We start from the raw sequence: 18,598 nt of genomic DNA, 5'->3' as shown, positions 1-18,598 counted from the left end.
TCTTCCAGAGAACTCAGGTTCGATTCCCAGCATCCTCACAAAAGGCCATAACCATCTGTAATATTCCAGAGGATCCAACACCTACTTCTTACCTCTGGGTTCTAGGCATCACATTGTGCACAAACATACATGCAGGCAAAACACCCGTACACAGAAAGCAATTTAGAAAACTGTTGTAATAGCAACAACTTCAAACTATAGGACTAGCTTGAATAGACATAGCCTGCTTCTAAGAAACGGATGATCCAGACTCTACCTAGCAGTGTATCAAAGCAGATGTTGAGACTCATAACCAAACCTTGGGCAGAGTGCAGGGAATCATATAAAAGAAGGGGGGGTTAGTAAGATCTTGAGAGGACAGGAGCTCCACAAGGACCAAATATATCTGGGCACAGGGGTCTTTTATGAGACTGATTCTCCAACCAAGGACCACACATGGACATAACCTAGAACCCCTGCTCGGATGGAGCCCATGGCGGCTCAGTATCCAAGTGGGTACCCTAGTAAGGGGAACAGGGATTGTCACTGGCATGAACTCAGTGGCTGTCTCTTTGACCTCCCCACTCCCAAGGGAGGAGTAGCCTTGCTAGGCCACATAGGAGGACATTGCATGCAAGGCCTGATATGCTAAGGTCAGATGGAAGGGGAAGGAGGACCTCCCCTATCACTGGACTTAGGGGCAGGGAGAAGATGAGGGAATAAGGGAGGGGGCTACAGCTGGGATACAAAGTGAATAAACTGTAATTAATATAAAAAATAAAAATTTAATTAAAAAAACCCTAAAAAAGGGACAGAGGATGTAAAAAAAAAAAAAAGAAAAAAAAAAGAAAAAGGGATGATCCATCTATTGATGAGAATAAAAGTACTGAAGTCACTCATTATTCTATTTTGACCTAACTGTACCTTTACAACTAATAGTGTTAGTTTTTATAAAATATAATCACTATATCTCTGTGAGGAAGCATTTCCTCTATTAATATGTAGTGACCTTTATTTCTCCTAATTTTATCTTGTAAGACACTTGCTTTGGCTTCTACTTGTTTGGTATACTGTTTTTCTGTCTTTCCCCTTTCAGTCCACATGAGTTCAAGAGGTTTCAGTTCACAGGAGTTCTCCTGTGTTCATAATAGCTTTACTAAAACTCACAGCTTGAAACCCATCCTTTTAAAAGGCAGGGTTGACTGAATTCTTAAAAATAGAATGTTTAGAGTTTGCAGATATCAGAGTAACCCAGTTTTCCATAGTCTCCTAAAGAAAACATTAGCTATCGCCTATCTCTTCCCTTCTGCCTCAAATCTACTTATTTCTGTGGATTCTCCTATTCTGGAATAACTGGGATCACGGGAGGTGCAGCCTCCTGTGCTGGCTTCTCACACTTGGCATAATGTTCTCCAAGGTTGACCTGTAGCACAGAATGCATGAGCCAGGCCATCATTCTTTTGATCATGGCATCACGTCAGGGCACATATACCATGTTCTGTTTGTCCTATCATGAGTTGTCCTTTTACAGAATTTCTCAAATCTTTGATTATGCTTTTTTCCTTTACTGCTGTCTGAATGCACTATTTCTTAATCTTGTCTCCAGTCTTGGTCTTTCAACGGATCTAGTTGTATTCTATTTTCAGCATTTCTGTTTGGAGTGTTTTTGGTTTTGCAGTAGTTTGAAAAAAGTGTTGTTTTGCTTTTTTAAGTGGTCACAGGCCTTCCAGTTCAGCCTAACCCTGGACCACAGTGGCCTAGAAGAGGGCTCTGCACCCTCTCACCTGCATATCCTCACCGGCCTCTTCCCAGTCCTGATCTACTTACTGTTCCTGAGCAAACTCTGATACTTCCTCTTGCCTCAACCACTTCCCTTTTCACAAACCTAACATGTTAATTTCATGTCCACTTAGTGTTTGGTTAATGGTTATTGGATACTAGGTCAATATCAATAAGCGCAGTTTAGTTATTGGATGTTGGGACATTTTTATTCTTCATTTATTTATTTATTTAATGCCCCAACTTTTAAAGAGTAGGATCTTAAGTTCCTACAGATGAATGGATAGTAATTCTCTTAAAAAGTAAGTTTATGGAACAGAGGTTAGAAGAAGGTGGGGCCCAAAGGATTTATGGGCACTGCCTTCAACTCTGGCTACTTCTTGCTGAAAGTGCATCAGGCCCTCCCTTCCCTTTATCCCACATCAGGTAGTCGGCTGGTGGTCTCTGAGGCAGGGGATGGTATCTGTGTATCAAGAATGTTATTCACGTGAGTCTGGGTGTCACGTGGGCAGTCGTCCGGATGCATTAACAGACGAGCTAGAGAAGGGTCTGGCCACTTCTGAATAGGAGTGCGAGATCCCCCAGAATGTCCAGGAGCAGGCATGATCTCCCCTAGAGCTGCTGCTCTGAGAAGCGGCAAAGAGAGCACACAGATGTCTGTGTGCCTCATAGAGCTACTGAGGAGACCTTAGCGCCCTGAGCAATCGGCAGGTCAGGCGGGGAGGGTGCCAGATGGTTAGAAAGCTTCATCAGCTTACCTCTCAGGCACCACAGATTTACAGTTGTGTCTTAAAGAAGGACTCTTCCTGGGTTCAGTAGAGAGATGGATTAAGATAGACTTCAGCTAAAAGATCTTTTAGTAATGTGGGGGACACTGGCAGGAGCAGGGGAGAGGTGTGGGGGAATGCTGGTGTCTGTGGCACAGATCCAACAGCAACCACTTCTGTCAGGAAGTGTTTGAAGTGCTCTCACTGAGCCCCATACACCTGGGTAGAGCCAGTGTACAGCTAGATAGTAACTGGCAGATTTGCTGGAGGCACTTCTGGACCTCAAGTATTTGGTAAGGAAACCCACATCAGTTGCTGAAAAGGTCTCTGCACACTACAGATCAGACACAGACGCCCCGCTGTGTGAAGTATGAAATATGAAATGATCTTAATCTCTTGAACGCTCCACCATGCCACCCATGCACTCTCAACCTTCCTGCTCTAACTTAAAGCAGCGCATTTCTCTACCCATCTGCAGCGCTTGGGACAGGCAGCGGGCCCTGTCACAGCAGGCATCTGTCCCACACTCAGCTACAGCTACAGTTTTCTGTAGCTGTACAGCTACAGCCCAGTTTTCTGCTTCTGACTCTGGTCTGTGCTACGTAAGCTTAAGTGTCAACACTGTCAGGGAAACCCAGGCATCCATGAGGAAGGTTTGTGTCCTAGGAGCAGGTGCCGTTCCATTGGCTGTTCTTTGCCTGTTCGTGTCAGAAAAGGCATATGCAAGCTTACTGACTGTTTTCATACACATAACACCGTAAGAGAGCTTCCATTAGAGACCACACTGTAGAAAGCGGGAGAAAAGCCTTGCTGAGGAGTAATCTGTTCCAGTAAGAAATGAGTAGAGGCCAGCGTTTGGCTTCCACTTACGGTTCACTGGGATGACAGATGAAGGAAAAGTTTCGGAATTTGTAAACCGCCTGGAAACAGTCTAGTCTAGGCAGAACTGCATTGCAGGATTGGAATGTGGAATGAAGGAAGATGACTGAATGGCTGCTCACAGATTAGCTCGCTTGTCTGTGGGATGGCATCAGAGGGGAATTTTAAAGCCTGAATGATGCCTTACGGGGCCTTGACACATTGCCATAAACAAAAGGCTAGTCTTGAAAAGTGCCGCTCCCAGGCACTTCAGTGTGCCAACAGTAAAGAAATTTCTAGTTTCATGGAATAAAATTATAATATAAGGTCATGCCAAAGACAAGGACAGTTTAGTCAAAAAGAAGGTTATGGCTACTTTCTAACTATGTAAACTTTGTATTTTACTGAAGTTATCTGGGTCACATAGTCAAGTCACAAAAATATAAGCATCTAGACATTTTGACAAAACAAACCTGGACTCCATAAATATTTAAAGAAAATGCTATTACATGCTCCAAAGATTAAGCTAATCTTCCTTCTTTGATCCCACTGTCTATCATGCAACCAAAGTTGAAAACAGAGATAATTAAGCAATAATCAGTTTTACTTATATTCATTTTCCTTAAATTAAAGGTATTTTAACAGAAAGCAAGACTTATATCCAGTAGAAAGATTTGTTGCTGTCGTAACACAAGGTCTCACTAGTAGCTCAGGCTTGCCTGGAGCTCACTATGTAGCCCATGCTGGTTTTGAACTCTCAGTGAAGTTTCTGCTGTGATCTCCCAAAGGCTGGGATGATAGGCATGTCTTACCACACCAGGCTTAGAAAATGTCTAAGGCAAATGTGATGTAAGACCAAGAATCCAGTTTCACATGGAAATTACTTATGTTACTAAATATTACAAAAGTCCTTAACTGAACAGTTCGTGTTTTCTGTGTACTTAGTTAAAATACCAGTGTTTGAAGAACTTGGTAAGCCAATAGTATCAAAACCTTGCCAGGCCAACTGTCAGCCTTGTCAGACAAATGACACCTTTAGGAATGATTCTGACATCAAAGTATACGGACAGATTTATTGACACAACTATGCATTTTGCCTGATAAATGAAAAATGTCAGGATCTGAGTGAGGTGTAGGAAGTGAACTATTTTTAGTGTGTTGGGGATGACGCCTGATTATGAATAAGATACTGGATGCCACTCATGGTTCTCTCTATATCGAAGTTTAATTCCAAAAAGATAAAAATACAAATGCTAACAGACAGCTCTACAAAGAATTCTCTATGAGGTATTGGTTTCCCATTTCTTATGACCACCTTTTTCAGATACTTTGGCTGCTCAATTAGCTCATCGTTACTTGAATTATCTACGTTCAAGAATATGAGGCCTTCGTGGGCCGGCTGCCATCGCCTATGAATGTCAAAGTTCTTCTTTGGCTATTAAAATCACACTGATTTGGACTCATTACTGTAACTGTGTCTTCTGGCACAAATCCTTTAAAGTACATAAGAGGAACTTGCAAATTTCTGCTCTGGAGAGGCACTGAGCCAGAAGTTACAAGATACGGGCATTTAAGCTCTATGACTCTGGAAAAGCCAGTCTGCCCAGGCTTCACATTTTCTCACCCAAGGTTCTTCCTACACAAAAATGCTCTTAATTTTCCATCTCTAGGTTAGAGAAATCTCTAATAATTGCCATACCTTCTGAAGAGCAACTGACATCTCAGAAGCATGACGTTTAGAAAGCCCATCTCTTAAAACCACATGGAGTCTCTTTACGGGAGTTGGCTATTAATAAAGGCCACTCTGCTTGCATCTCTGAGGAGTCAAAACTAGGAATTTCCTCTCCATCTTTTGTACACGTCTTTACTCTCACCGCCTTGTCCTGCCACCTACCTGGTTACAGAGACGGGGTCTTGCTATGGCTGGTTAGCTCCCCACGTATTAGGATTGCCAACCTTCCTTTGCTGTATTTTCTTACTGTTGCCCCTGGTCATATAGAGAAACCTATTTGTTATTTTTCAAATGATCTACCAAGTTTGCTTCTCTGGCTATTTAAAACTACCTAGTAAGGCCCATGTTTGGAGACAAGGTAGATAAAGAGCCTGACATAATGGCTACTCCAGTCAAAGCCAAGTAGGCAAAAGGCACATGTCTGCTAAAGGTCCATTCTTCACTTTAACTCACATAACTACTCCATGGGCTTCTTTCAAAGTGTGCTGACAGTTGCCAGTTTGAGATGGTTGCTAAGTGTCTTGCTGGCCATTTTCAAAACAATGAGGAACAAGGCTTTGGTACACTTAATTCTATCTTAGTTGGTGTTTGCTTATAAGCTTGTCAAACTTATAAATAAAAAGTCGAGCAGTTTAGCTTTGGTAGAATTGACAACTGGTTGGTTGCTATCACAGAGGGGGACAGTTTCATTGACTAAATGTGGACTTCCATTCAGCCTTCCTCTCATGACAGAGTGAGTGCTTCTATACCATAAGACTGACCCTGCCCCAAATTCAGAACAACTCGCTGGGGATGTGGAGAATACTGTTCAGACTTGCAGTTTTAAAGGAAGAAACTCAGTGTGGTAGTTTGAATGAGAATGGGCCTCCCTCCCCTTGCCCCACCAACCCCTAGGCTCATATATTTGAATCCTTACTCACTAGGGAGTAGAATTGTTTGAAAAAGATTAGAAGGATTAGGAGGTGTGGCCTTGTTGGAGGAAGTATGTCCCTTTGATGTTTCAAAAGCTCACCCCCATACCAGGCCTTGTGTGTTTCTGTCTGCTTCCAGCCATCATAATAATGAACTAATCCTCTAAAACTGTAAGCAAGTCCTCAAATGTTCTGTAAGAGTTTTTTTTCATGGAGTCTCTTCACAACAACAGAACAGTAACAAAGGCAGAAGCTGGTACCAGTGACTACAGAATTGCTATGACAGCCCACACCAAACTATCTGTTGAAGGAACATGCAAGACTTTGGATTAGAAAAGCAGTTAACACTCTGAGGGGGGTTTAATGGCCCATCCCAGTAGGAACATGGAAGACAGTGGTACTGAGGGTGATGTGGACTATGTAGGCCCAGAGTTCAAGAGGTTTCACAGGGAAGGAATATTACTGGCTAGTTTAGAAACCATTCTTGTAATATTTGAGTAAAAAACGTGGCTGAGTTTTGCTCTGTGCTGAGGCTAAATCAAAGCGTTTTGGGTTAAAGTCGGTGGCAGAGATTTGAAGACGGCCTACTATTGACAGTGTGGGGTGGTTTCATCGGTTGTCACTCTCATGCGGATCTATACTGTGAAAAGGAGCAAGTAGGTCAAAGAGAAACACCAACTGTACGTTGAAGGAGAAAAAGACTAACAAGAAACATAGAAGACAGAAGTGCCGGTGTTCAAGGAGATAAATGCCTGATGCCAACCTGAATAAAGGGAGGGGTGCGCTCTTGGGCAAGCCCCACCCAGCTAATCCTGCAGCCTATGAAATGAGAAGGCCCTAGGGATTTCCTAGCTTTAAACAACAATGGGAAGTTTATACAAATGCAATTCAAGGAGGGGCCTAGCAAGCAGAAGAACTTGGCAGATTTGGCCATGTGGTCCTGCACTTGAGTCCAGATGCTGTGACTGGGCACGAGAGTCCTTGCCTAGAGGCCTGGAGAGGTCATTGTTTGACAGGGATGTGAAAATACTTCTTGTCTTGCTAAATATAGATCACAAAACATTAGTTTTTCCATTTTCATTTATCAGTCATGATATGTACAAGAAAAACACTAACAGAAACATATACACAAACTCCTTTAAACCACTTCATTAAAACAAAAGTGAACCAAACCATTCAAAATGAAGTAAAATCATTAACAAAAATAAAAATTAACATAAAATATCAATACTTACACATCAAAGTGGTCAGTTAGCAAAACAAAGCTAGCATATGGTCATACAGAAAGACCAATCAATCCATCACTACCCCAATGCTACTTCACTTCATTTTTCTCCGCCTCTTGTCCCTCAAGCTTCCATCCTTTCACACTGGGGTACCAGTGCAGGAGGCTCCTGGATGTGGCTAACCGCGCAGCAGCTCCCAAGACAGCCGTGGCTGTACTTCGAGGAATGTAGAGCTTCTGAGAAGTCTGGTGCTGGGGGGACAAAATGAAAGAGAGCTGGTCTATGGCTCCTTGACTCTTGTCCTTGACCACCATGTCAGCATGGCTACTAGAAAAATCTTCATTCTTTAGACTCCCTGGAGAGCTTTCCACTAAAAAAGAGAAAAAACAAAAGAGTCCTTTCAAGAGGTTCTCCAACTCACTGCCTGCTTCTCTCAGTCTAGTTCTTTACCAACATGTGTTACAGCCTTTTTTTGGCTTGTGACAATCACCAGTCAGAGGGATGCTACTCAGAAAACAGCCAAGGATAGGAAGGACGTGAGGATCCTGCATTATTGTAAAATAATACTTCTCAGACCAGACTGAGGGCCAAGAGAGGGAGAAACGTGAGCGAGGAAAGGAAGATATTTTGGGAATGTCAGAAAATGAACCGGATGAAGTTCAAATCCCATAGAAGAGCTAATACGCTCCCTTCCGTCTTTCTAGCACAAAGCAAATAATATTCTGCAGACATCCTTTCCCGCCAAGTGGTTCTACTCCAAGTCTGCAGAGTCAGAACCAAGCTAGGAAAGACTGCCTGCTAACGCGGACCTTCCGTACTGATTTATATAGGAAGGAATACCCACGTGAACAGAACGAAATGCTGGAGCACTAACACTCCAGGGCTTCTAGCCACCAAGGACGTGGATGCTAGACATTCTGAGATGGACGTGCTAGACCAGGGCAGCTTTCCCACGGCAGACCCCTTTGGCCTGGTGTACATCAAACAGGCATGTAAATCAAATGTTTACTAATGATGAATCATAAAGTTATTTTTAAAACGTCTTTGATACACATGTAGTTTTACTGATTATTAAAGACAAAATCAAATTTGCATACTAATATGATGGATATATCTAGTTTTTACACAACGTATTGGGCTGACTCTTGGCTGAGGATCTGATACTATGAGGATACACACATCTTCAATGCTTTTCAGTTACCAACACTGGGAACACTCTCATCAAAATATACTACAAAATGAGAAGAATATGTTTAAAACCATTTCAGAAATAGTGGGAAATTCCACCCTAATCCTACAGGCAACATTCATTCAATTTTAAAAAATGAAACTCATCAATAACTCAAAGATTCAAATGCAATCCAATCCAAAGAGATGCTAATCTGAGACTTCGATGGTTTTTAAGGAAGGGCAATTGAAATGTAGTAAATAAAAAGTCTTACATTCTATAACTGAACCATTATGGTGTGTTGGTTTTTGTTTGTTTGAACACAGGGTATCACATGTACATTCTACCCTCTGGAACTCACTCTATAGAACCTCTGGTCCTCCTGCCCCATCTCTGAGTGCTGAGATTATGGTTTGTGAGGTTCAGGAATGCTGGAGATTGAAGGCAGGGCTTTTGCACACCTTTTTTCGTAAACCATTATGTTTCTTTAAGAGCAGAAAACTCTGCACAGTAAAAACACTGCAATTCACAACAACCTCATCTCAAGTCTGAGCTAAGGTGTCTTCAGCGAGCATTTGTGTGTTGGCATGCACAGCCCAGGGGGCTCATCTTAAGAGTGGGGGGCAAAGGCTGAAGTGAAGCTCACTGGGGAGAAGAAGACACGGATGTATGAAAGGGGTGGCGTGACATGGTTACAGAGAGCAGGAACTGGTCATATTTACTCTCCTTCCACCTTGCACAGTTAGAAAAGTGGACACGCATAGGAGCAGCAGCTTCCGCTGGGCACTGTACTGAGTGACTCCCGAGGGAACACACCAGAGGTGTGAAGCCACTGTTGAGAACTGAATCCCTAGAAAGGACAGAAGGAAGGAATCCAGACAACATGAAATTCAATGTCTGCTATCTACGGATGCAGAGTCTGATTTGGAATCATGACCCAGATGAGACATTTCAGAAAGAATCACGGAAGAAAAAACATCAGAACAGGTGCTGAGACACTCTGGAGTTAAGAGGACAGACAAATGTAACCATGATGACAAACAACTGAGGTAAAGAACAGCATCTGAGAGCAAATACCAGCTGGGACACAGGACAGACATCGCCTGCAGAGAGCAAGGCTGAAAGGAAAGAGCCGTCAGTGAGCTCCGGACATCCAGTGGCTTGTGTGATGTAGTCTTTAAAAAAAAAGGAGGACTAACAGGAAACTAGTTACAATACTTAAGTGCTTCCAGATCTGTGGTTTTAGAGCTTCATTTAACATTTGTTTACAACTGTTTTTATTCTGTAGCCCAGTACAGGTCCTATGACCACAAAAATGAAATATGTATGTTGGGGTCGCCAAGGACCAGAGAGTGCCTGGGACCACAGTCAAGGGCGTAACGACCGCTGCACAAACCACCACCAACCACTCTCTAGTCCTGTTTTCTTGACTCTTTCCAGAAAAAACCTGGGGAGCTCTTATTTAAAGTCTGAGATCAAGAGTCCTCAAAAAGATAAATATGTAAGCAAACGAAAATGCTTTCTTATTTTTTAATTCCTTTAAAAACAAAATGAGAATGGATAATGGGCATAAAAGTAAAATATATTAACAGTCTGGGGTGGAAGCATACTATTATAAGATTTTACTTATGTAACAATTTAAAGAAGCTATAATAGCAAATAAGCACGGAAAAGATGGCTAATATGGGAAACAGAGAGACCCAAATTAAAGTTATAATAGCTTTTCACATTCCGCTAGATAAGCAAAGTTTAAAAAACATTTTAAAATAGCATCTGGTGGCTAAGATGTAGAGTAATCACAAATTTCATACCTTGCTGGTGGGCACATGAATAATATATCCACTGAGGAACACATTTTGGTAATTTTTTTAAAAAGCTACCCATGCGGTGAATATATATGCCCTAGTAAAACCACTGCTAAATACACAGCCAATAGAAACAAAACTCTCCAATATGATACAGCAAAGAAGCCAGGTATGAAAACTACATACTATGTAACTGTAAAAAAAGCACAGTGACATGCCAGAAGCCAACAAGCTGATGCAGGGACTGACTGCAAAGAGGCACAAGGAGACTTTTCAGGCTAATGGAATCATCATGACTGAATAGTTGCCAAAACTGAGGAACCATGTACTGGAAACTTCATATAAATGTAAAGTCCCTGCAAAAGCTGCAAGAAAGGAACAAAGTGGCAGAGTTGAAGAGGCCTGAGCTCAAAACTAAGGTGAGAACTTGAAGTGGTAGCATTAGCCTGTCTTCAAGGTTTGTTCACAAATGGCAAACTTCCCACATGTCAACTGAGCAGACGTAAGGACACACAAACCTACCGGAGCCAGAGTGGTTTTCTGGAGAGTCAGCCACTGCAGGAGCTGAAATGGGCACTGCTGAGGACACCTGGCCGTGCTGGGGCTGGGGCTGAACGCTGGCTGGTTCAGCCTGGCCCTCCTCTGCCGACTGCTGTGACTTAATGAGAGAGATGTAGAACTCTTCTAGTCTGGGCAGTGTGGAAGAATCCAAGGGATACTTTAAGTCTGGATGCTGCAAAATGGGAGAAACGGGGCAGAGGCATGAAGAGTGGCTGTCAGTACAGGAATCAAACCCTTTGTTTACTTAGATCGAAATTAAAAACTCTGGAAAAAGCACCCTCTTTTATATTTTAATGAAATTTCAAAATTCAACTGAAGAAATCTTCATTGGTATTGCTGCGAACAAGTGTGGACGGTAGGGAGTGCTGCCACACACCAGTGATGAAGTGCGCACAGCGTATGTCGGGCCAGCACCATCGCCTTCTGTGGTGCTAACTTTAAGTAACATCAACATGGCGAATGTGACAGAAAGAAGGCGCAGCCATGATGGAAAACAGCCTGGCAGTTTCTTAAAATGTTAAACATGGAATTATTCTACATTTATCAGGTTATCTGCCTAAGATACATGAAAACCTTGGCAAGGAGTAAAAGGATAGCCAGCCTGGAAATTATGCTAGATATTAGGAGGAAAAAGAATGGTATCACAAATTCACAAGAAAGACCGTGATTCAGAAAGGAATAAGAGGCTTAACAATGCCAGATGTAGCTGAAACCAAGTTAAGATAATGTGCATCAAAATTAGCAACTAAGCACAGGAAAGGAAGGTGAGCCCTTCTTTCTTAGTATTAAGGAGGAAAGCCTGGATACTTTCCTGTTAAAGAGTTTGAACCTTTCTGGAATCTGCAACACAAACATCTCAGAACAGGATGCAGGGTTCCTGGCAGGCACAGGCAGAACAGGGCTATGGAGCCCCAGACTGAACTTGCACTAACAATTTTAGAAGAAAAAAGAGCAACATGCTTTTGACTCTACCCTAAACTTACTGTTTTCTAAAACCCTGGGTCAACGTCATATATGCTGTGGTTCCTCGTTCTATTACAGTAACTTTTCTCTCAGTAGACACAAGCATCAGACCTCTGGAAGGCAGTCTACCAAAGAATGTATGTATGTGTGTGTGTGTGTGTGTGTGTGTGTGTGTGTGTGTGTGTGTATGTTTATATGTTTATCTTCAATATTATACATATAACTTGAGAGTAGTATCCTCAAATAGGATGTAATTAGGTCTAATGATATCATACTAAGCATCAGCATTTTAATGCTGCCATGCTAGAGACCATACCCCCGATACATGCTACTTTGAGGAAAACCCCACATGCAATTCCCAGCAACAGAGCACTGTTGCTCCTTCTACTGGAGAGAAACGCACCACGTTTCCCAGAGCACCGTTCCTTCTGCTGCACACAGTCCTTCAGTTGACGCTGATCCAGAAGGCAAACTTCTGCGGCTAATTTTCTCATCACCTTGTCCACAGGAGTGGGCAATATTTTCAAAGGGTTACTGAAGTGACTATACAGTCTCCTCCCACATTACTGATATTTTTTCTTAGTGACTACACTCCATTAGAAACTAGCCACGATTATCCTTGTAGACTTTTTGTAAATGACCTCAATAGGAAGTCTAGACTACAGGTCTGACTTTTCATAATTTAACTTATTCCCTACTTCAGAGACCCTTCAGAGTTGCCTCTCTTTAATATTCAGGCCTATCTTCAAATTGTTACAATTTCTTAAAAACAGATTAAGACTTTCCCCAGTGTACGTGGTTCCGAGCCCATGGATTTATTAGTAGCATTACCATTGCTACCGCCGTTATTACTTTTATAAAGTACTGTGTGCTTACTATAGGCCAAACCCAACCTTATGTAGCCACTTCACCACCGTGGCAGGTGGGATGAGAAAGGCCCCGGAGGCTCGTATCTCTGCAGGACTGATTCCCCAGCTGATGAGTTGTAGGGAAAGAACTAGAAGGTGAGGCCTTGGTAGTGTGCTTTCAAGTTTCAGAAGCCCACACCAGGCCACACATCTGCCTGCAAATCAGGATGTAACCCTCTCTGCTACTTTTCCAGCACCATGCCTACTTGTGTGCCACCGTGCTCCTGGCTGTGATGTTAAGTACCAGCCCTCTGGAACTGTATGCAGGACCCAAGTTAAATGCTTTCTCTTATAAGAATGGCCTCGGCCATGGTGTCTCATTATAGCAATGAAACAGTGACTAAGACAAATTACTTAGGATAAACCTTTGACAACTTAATCTACGTCTCTACTTTCTCATTTAAAATGGTGATAACAGCACTTCTAAGGAAAGATTAAACAGATAAGGTTGTACAGGACAGTGGCAGGAAACTAGTAAGTGTCTACACCAACAATGTTATCTTTTTTACTAGTAAAAGAGATCACAGAGATAAGTCACAGCTCTCAGCTCAGATATTTGACTACAGAGAACTCCTAATTACCATTAGGTTCACAGACCAGGTCCTTACAGACCAGTAATGGGAACTTAACTGTCATTAACTGAAAAGGCCCACAGTGTGGTGACTAAAAGCTCCAGGAGAATCAGACATCACATTTACAAACCCTGATTCCTTTTTTTGTGAAGATATAAGTTATAAAAATGTTAGTAAGGCTTCCAATTCTAAACATGGTGCCCCTCAGTTTCACTGCATTGTAAACTATGGACAAATTAGATTTTATAATATTTGAAACTCCTGGGGTACAAGCAGGCAGGGAAATTTAGAGAAAACAAAGCAGGTTCCATATAGTCCTCTCAGCATTTTAACTAAGGCAGTCTCCAATCAGGATAGGGGCTGAGGTCCAAACACAAGCTGCAGTTTCATGGGCTATTGAGAGAGGTCAGACACTGAGTCTAACCATCCAGGCCTTAACAGACACACCCCAGAGACAGGGACTAGAGAACAGCCCAACACCCTGTTCACAACTTCCACAAGTCTTCTGCTGAATCCAAAGTTGGAAATTCATAGTGAGGGTCTATGGAAACCCACAGAGAACATAGCTGGCTGGTTAAAAGGCAGAGAATAGTCTGAGGCTCATCAAGGAGGAAAGAAACTCATCAGGCTTTCAACTTATATCAAAGGTCTTGAGGAGTAAAAGCCAAAAAAGAATATGGAGCAAGGACAAATGTGAGCTACAACTGTCCTAGTCAGCTTTGTCAAGGGACACAGCCTAGAGTCCTCTAGGATGAGATGGGCCAATGGGTATGTCTGTGGGTGGCTGTCTTGATCAGCTGATGCAGAATGGCTTACATTAAGCACACTCTCTAAGAATGAAAGAGATTAATCGTGTAACTCATCACAATAATGCTACTTAGATTTTACCTTGCGAATTCCAGCTGTGCCAGTATTTTTTTCTTGAGCAATGGGCCCTTCTGGTGTTTGAATTCCTCCTTTCATGTCATTTGTGAGGCCTAAAGGCTGCCATGAATCATCCCATTTATCTTTAGATGTAGAAAAACACCAGTCCTATAAAGAAGAAAATGCAACAGTACATCAAGATACCGAGGCACAAGATCTCAAAGCAAGATAGCAAGGTAAGTAGTGGCGAGGAAGCAATGTATTTTAGTGACAGAAAGGACGTGCTGGCTTTCTGTCTCCGTGACTTCTTCCCTCAGAGTCTATACCACATGTCTTCACCACGTGGGTCTCACGAACATAAACACAGCACTGTGGCACTTACACCACTGTCCTAGCCTAGATTTTTCCTGAGCATCTAGTAGTACTTGTGTACTTTTTAAAAAGTCATGTATTCTTTTAAATTATAGTTTGACAGATTCTTTTGAACTATAGCCTGACAAATCCTTTTGAATTTCAGCCATGTACAACTTTCTAGAAAGCCTGGTCTACTAGATTTCAGTTTTTAGTGATTTGCTGTTTGTTATCCCAAGACGCTAACCTTTTGTGTCATTTCACCTCGTGTCTGATATGGTTTCTTCCCAACAAGGCTAGAAGTAAAGAGATGGGAGGCAGGGCCTCCTCCCTTCCCCATTTTAGCCTGTAGAGGTAGCCAGTTCTCATCCCAAATATCATCACCTATGGTCACCGACTCCAGGCAAGGCATTCCAGTAGGGATCTCATCCTGGAATGTATCAGAAGACAAAGAAGTACTTTTATTTTTATTTCCCAACATATAACACATTTTACAACTTAAATGGGTAATTTTTTTCTGGCCTCAAGTAAAGACACAAGTTTAACACATAATTTATTACTGTTTCCCAACTCTGAAATGCCACAGAAATAAAAGTAAAGATATTTAAGAATATGTACATGATAAAGAGGTCAGGAGAGGAGAAGAAGTCATCTTCTGGATGTAGGAAAGCAGGCGTCATGACTGATCAAGGGTCCTACCTGATCACAGACTTCTGAGTGGACAGTGAGAAAAACCGAGAAGCAACCAGACTGATATTTAAAGTTCAAGAGTTTTTAAAGAGCAAAACACCAGAAACAAAGTTCTTCAACGTAAGAGAGTAAAGGGGAATGAAAACCAGAGCATGAGATTAACGTCAAAGAAAGAAGCAACTGTGTCTCTAGATATCCTGCCCCAGGATATCCATGAACTCTTCCATCTGCTGGAGACCAGAGCCTCCTCCAGAGGGGTTTTTTGAAAGTAAAGCAACGTGGAATAAAAGAGAAACATTTCAAAGGGAAGGAAAGTTTATCGTGACTCAGGGTTTCAGAGTTTCAGTCCATGGTCAGCTGCCTCTATAGACATGGGCCTGAGCACGGCATGTGTTCAGGCAGTGGGAGCCAGAAACAGGGGACACGGTCTACTCAAGCTAGAAGAAATCAGAGGGAAAGTAAGAAAACATGTCTCCTGCGACTTCCACCACCTCACAATAATACCATGCATGAGCAACCAAATCTTTAGCACATGGCCTCTGAGGGACATTTCGGATCCAAATGTCCTAAGTCTCATGTATATATTGTGTAAAACCATAGGCAGTCTGCCTTCAGGAGTCCCAAAGCCTTGGCCGTTCTAGTGTTGTTCAAAAGTACAAGCAAAAACTCTCCTCAAAAACCCACAGGAAACTCTTAGTTGTGACCACTAGGAACCAGAGGCAGGTGGATCTCTGTGAGTTCCAGGCCAGCCAGAGGATTATAGTGAGATCCTCTCAAAAGCAAAAATCAAACATAAAATAATGCACTTTATAGCAGCAAGCACAGGGTTAAGCCTGGAATAGAGGTTAAAGCCTCTATTCCAAATGAGGAGTAAGAGAATATCAAGAAAGGACTGGACCAAAACCAGTAGCAAAACCAGCCTGGCAAACAGCAGATTCTGTATGCAGGGAACAAGGGCTCTGACGACCCACTCCCACTCACTCCCTGTCTAGTGGCAGCTTGCTGTGCTTTGGCTGGTATCTATAGCTTCTCTCTTCAGGTACCTATCCCATGTGCTGCTACCTCTAACTTCCTAGGTTTCCACCGTCACTCTGGCTTCACTCAGGCTAATGCACTGCACTATGCAAGCTTAGCACAGGGACTTCGCCATACTGCCTGCCTTCCTATGAGATCATGAAAGGCTCCATGACTCTGTAACGCTTACATTCTATGTGCCTGAAAAGGAACTACCAAGTGGGTGATGCTAGAATCTAATGTCAGGTTCTGTCATCAGTGGAGAAGTAGTAGACAGGGCCACTGACTACCCAGGTGGCTGAACTCAGGGTTTTTTGTTCCTGTTGTTTTTGTTTGTGTGTATATGTGTGTGTGTATGTGTATGTGTGTTTCTGATCCCCGTGAAACATCTGCTGTCCTAATGCAAAGTACTTAACTACTTAAAAATTTTAAGCACATCAGTGCTTTGCCTGTATGTATGTATGTACCACATGCCACATGTGTCCAGGGGCCAGAAGAGGGCATCAGACACTGAACTGGTGTCGTGGAGAGTTGTGAGTTACTATGTGGGCGCTGGAAACCAAGCTAAGGTCCTCTGCAAGAGCAAGTTGTGCTCTGACCACTGAGCCATTTCTCCAGACCTCAACTAGTTTTTTTTGTTGTTGTTGTTTTAATATCTAAATTTTTATTTATTCCTCAAAATATGAGTATCATAGCAAATAAAAAGGAAAACATTAGAAGTTCACCTAAAAGCTCACAAGATATAAATGAGAACAGCAATTTAAACAATGATACTTTATATCAAAAATGCAATTTCCTTAACTAATCAGTATTCTTGATGCCCTCCACATAGTTCTGCAATGCCTTTGTACCAAGTACAAAAATTCTTAGCCACAGTTATGATCACACAGCTACTTCCCGACAAGGTTTTGTGCTCAAAGGGTTACTTTCTTTGTCTAGGGTTAACTGGAAGCCTAGAAATGCCTGACTCACCACAGAAGCAATACCTAGGGCTCCATGATCATCCTGAGGCAGTCTACTGGAGCAAAAATGAACAAAACAGTTCCTGGTCAGAAGTTTAAAGAACACGAAGATATTGAAGCCATTGCCAGTACCTTAGAAGATATTTTTCATTAGTAGGTCAAGGAAAACCTTAACTCTGTACAGCCAAGGGTTTGAAGGGAGCTGGTGGTTTACACCTCAAAATTCCTCAAAGCCACAGTCCAGAATTCATGTTCTTTCAACAGCACAGTGGGCTCTTGCTGATTAATGGACTCTTTGAAAATGCCTGTATCCCATTCTTTGCTGTCTCTCACAACTACCTCTGAGTAATGGTGTCCTGGGCTCCAGGATACAAGGGGAGACATGAAATCTCTCAAACACGTTCCTTCTGATCTTGCTTCTCAAACCCACAGTGAACGTTATTCAGGATAAAGAGAAGTTGGTTGCTAACTCTGTCCACAACCAAGGTCATGTTCACTTGAAATGTCTTCATATTTGGGCTCTAGGTTTTTCATCTTGGCAACCAGACACCTGGTTGGAGAGCGGGTGAGACATCTTTCTTATCAGAGACCACAGAGCAGTGGGGCACAGTCTACCCTCCCCCTGGGTAGACTGGGGACTCATCTCCAGGTAGTCAGTATCTTGGAAGCAGCAGATATATCCAAGATATATCCACATTTCAGGTACATGGGGCTTCCCAGATAATGCAAGCAGACATGACAACTATTTTCCTCTTTAAAGTTATGAGCCATAACCAGTGCCTCTCCTCTGCTTGCTCTCGCTGGCCTCCAGCTGCATTCTGAACTACTTTTTATTTTTTAAGCAATAATTTTCAGTTTACTAGATTGAAACTTGTACCATAGTCTACATGAATGTAAAATAAGCCATCTACAACAAGTGGTAATAAAGTGGGCCAAAAAGAAAAAAAAAAAAAAAAAGCATACACTGGGGGGAAAAGATTCTCCTGAAATAAAAAAGAGTCAAAGCATTATTATAAAAGACTTTACCAAGAGCTCCTATTGCCCGTTTTCTGGAAGTCCCAATGGCCTCTACCATTCTATTCATGTCAATGTCAGATCAGAGCATCCTAACACAGAGCCCCGCCCTGAGAGAGAGAGAACAGAAGGAAAAAATGGAAACAGTAACAGTATCTGGAGTTCAGATTCAAAAAAAAGAGAGCAGCAATGAAAGAGATGATGATGGTCTCGATAATCCTAGGAATGGGTTTCTGATTTCTCTCCTTCCAGGGGATAGGTGGAGGATGCGCATTAGGAGTTATAGATTAACCACATGAGCCCCTCATAGAGTCTGCTGCCATAGGTGACACAGGAGGGCTTCACATACTAGTGAAGTCCCAAATCCCACTTTTTTAATGTCACTAACATCTTTATCAAACATACTTTTTTTTTTTTTTTTTTTGAGAGAAAAAATGAAGGAGACAGATTGTTTTCTGGTCTTCAAGTTTTTCA

The 18,598-nt window shown here is 42.3% G+C and overlaps 1 protein-coding gene across 3 annotated transcripts in view; it reads right to left on the bottom strand.

Annotated features, from left to right (window-relative positions):
* Positions 1-7,269: 7,269 nt before the first annotated feature.
* Tdrd5 (tudor domain containing 5) overlaps positions 7,270-18,598 on the bottom strand; it is a 60,070-nt gene continuing 48,741 nt past the window's right edge. For all 3 annotated transcript variants that reach the window (XM_055624580.1, XM_055624581.1, XM_055624582.1), the window contains 4 exons: positions 14,692-14,874; positions 14,118-14,261; positions 10,748-10,958; positions 7,270-7,622 (listed from right to left, as the gene is read on the bottom strand). In XM_055624580.1, coding sequence (XP_055480555.1) covers positions 7,342-7,622; positions 10,748-10,958; positions 14,118-14,261; positions 14,692-14,874 — 819 coding nt within the window. In that variant the 3' untranslated portion in view covers positions 7,270-7,341. The remainder of the gene's footprint in view (positions 7,623-10,747; positions 10,959-14,117; positions 14,262-14,691; positions 14,875-18,598) is intronic.

This window comes from Psammomys obesus, unplaced genomic scaffold (assembly GCF_907164565.1).
Source record: "Psammomys obesus unplaced genomic scaffold, mPsaObe1.curated_primary_1811, whole genome shotgun sequence".
Classification (NCBI taxonomy): domain Eukaryota; kingdom Metazoa; phylum Chordata; class Mammalia; order Rodentia; family Muridae; genus Psammomys; species Psammomys obesus.
Note: the sequence above shows the minus strand (reverse complement) of the source record. Positions and strands in the feature narration are given on the sequence as shown.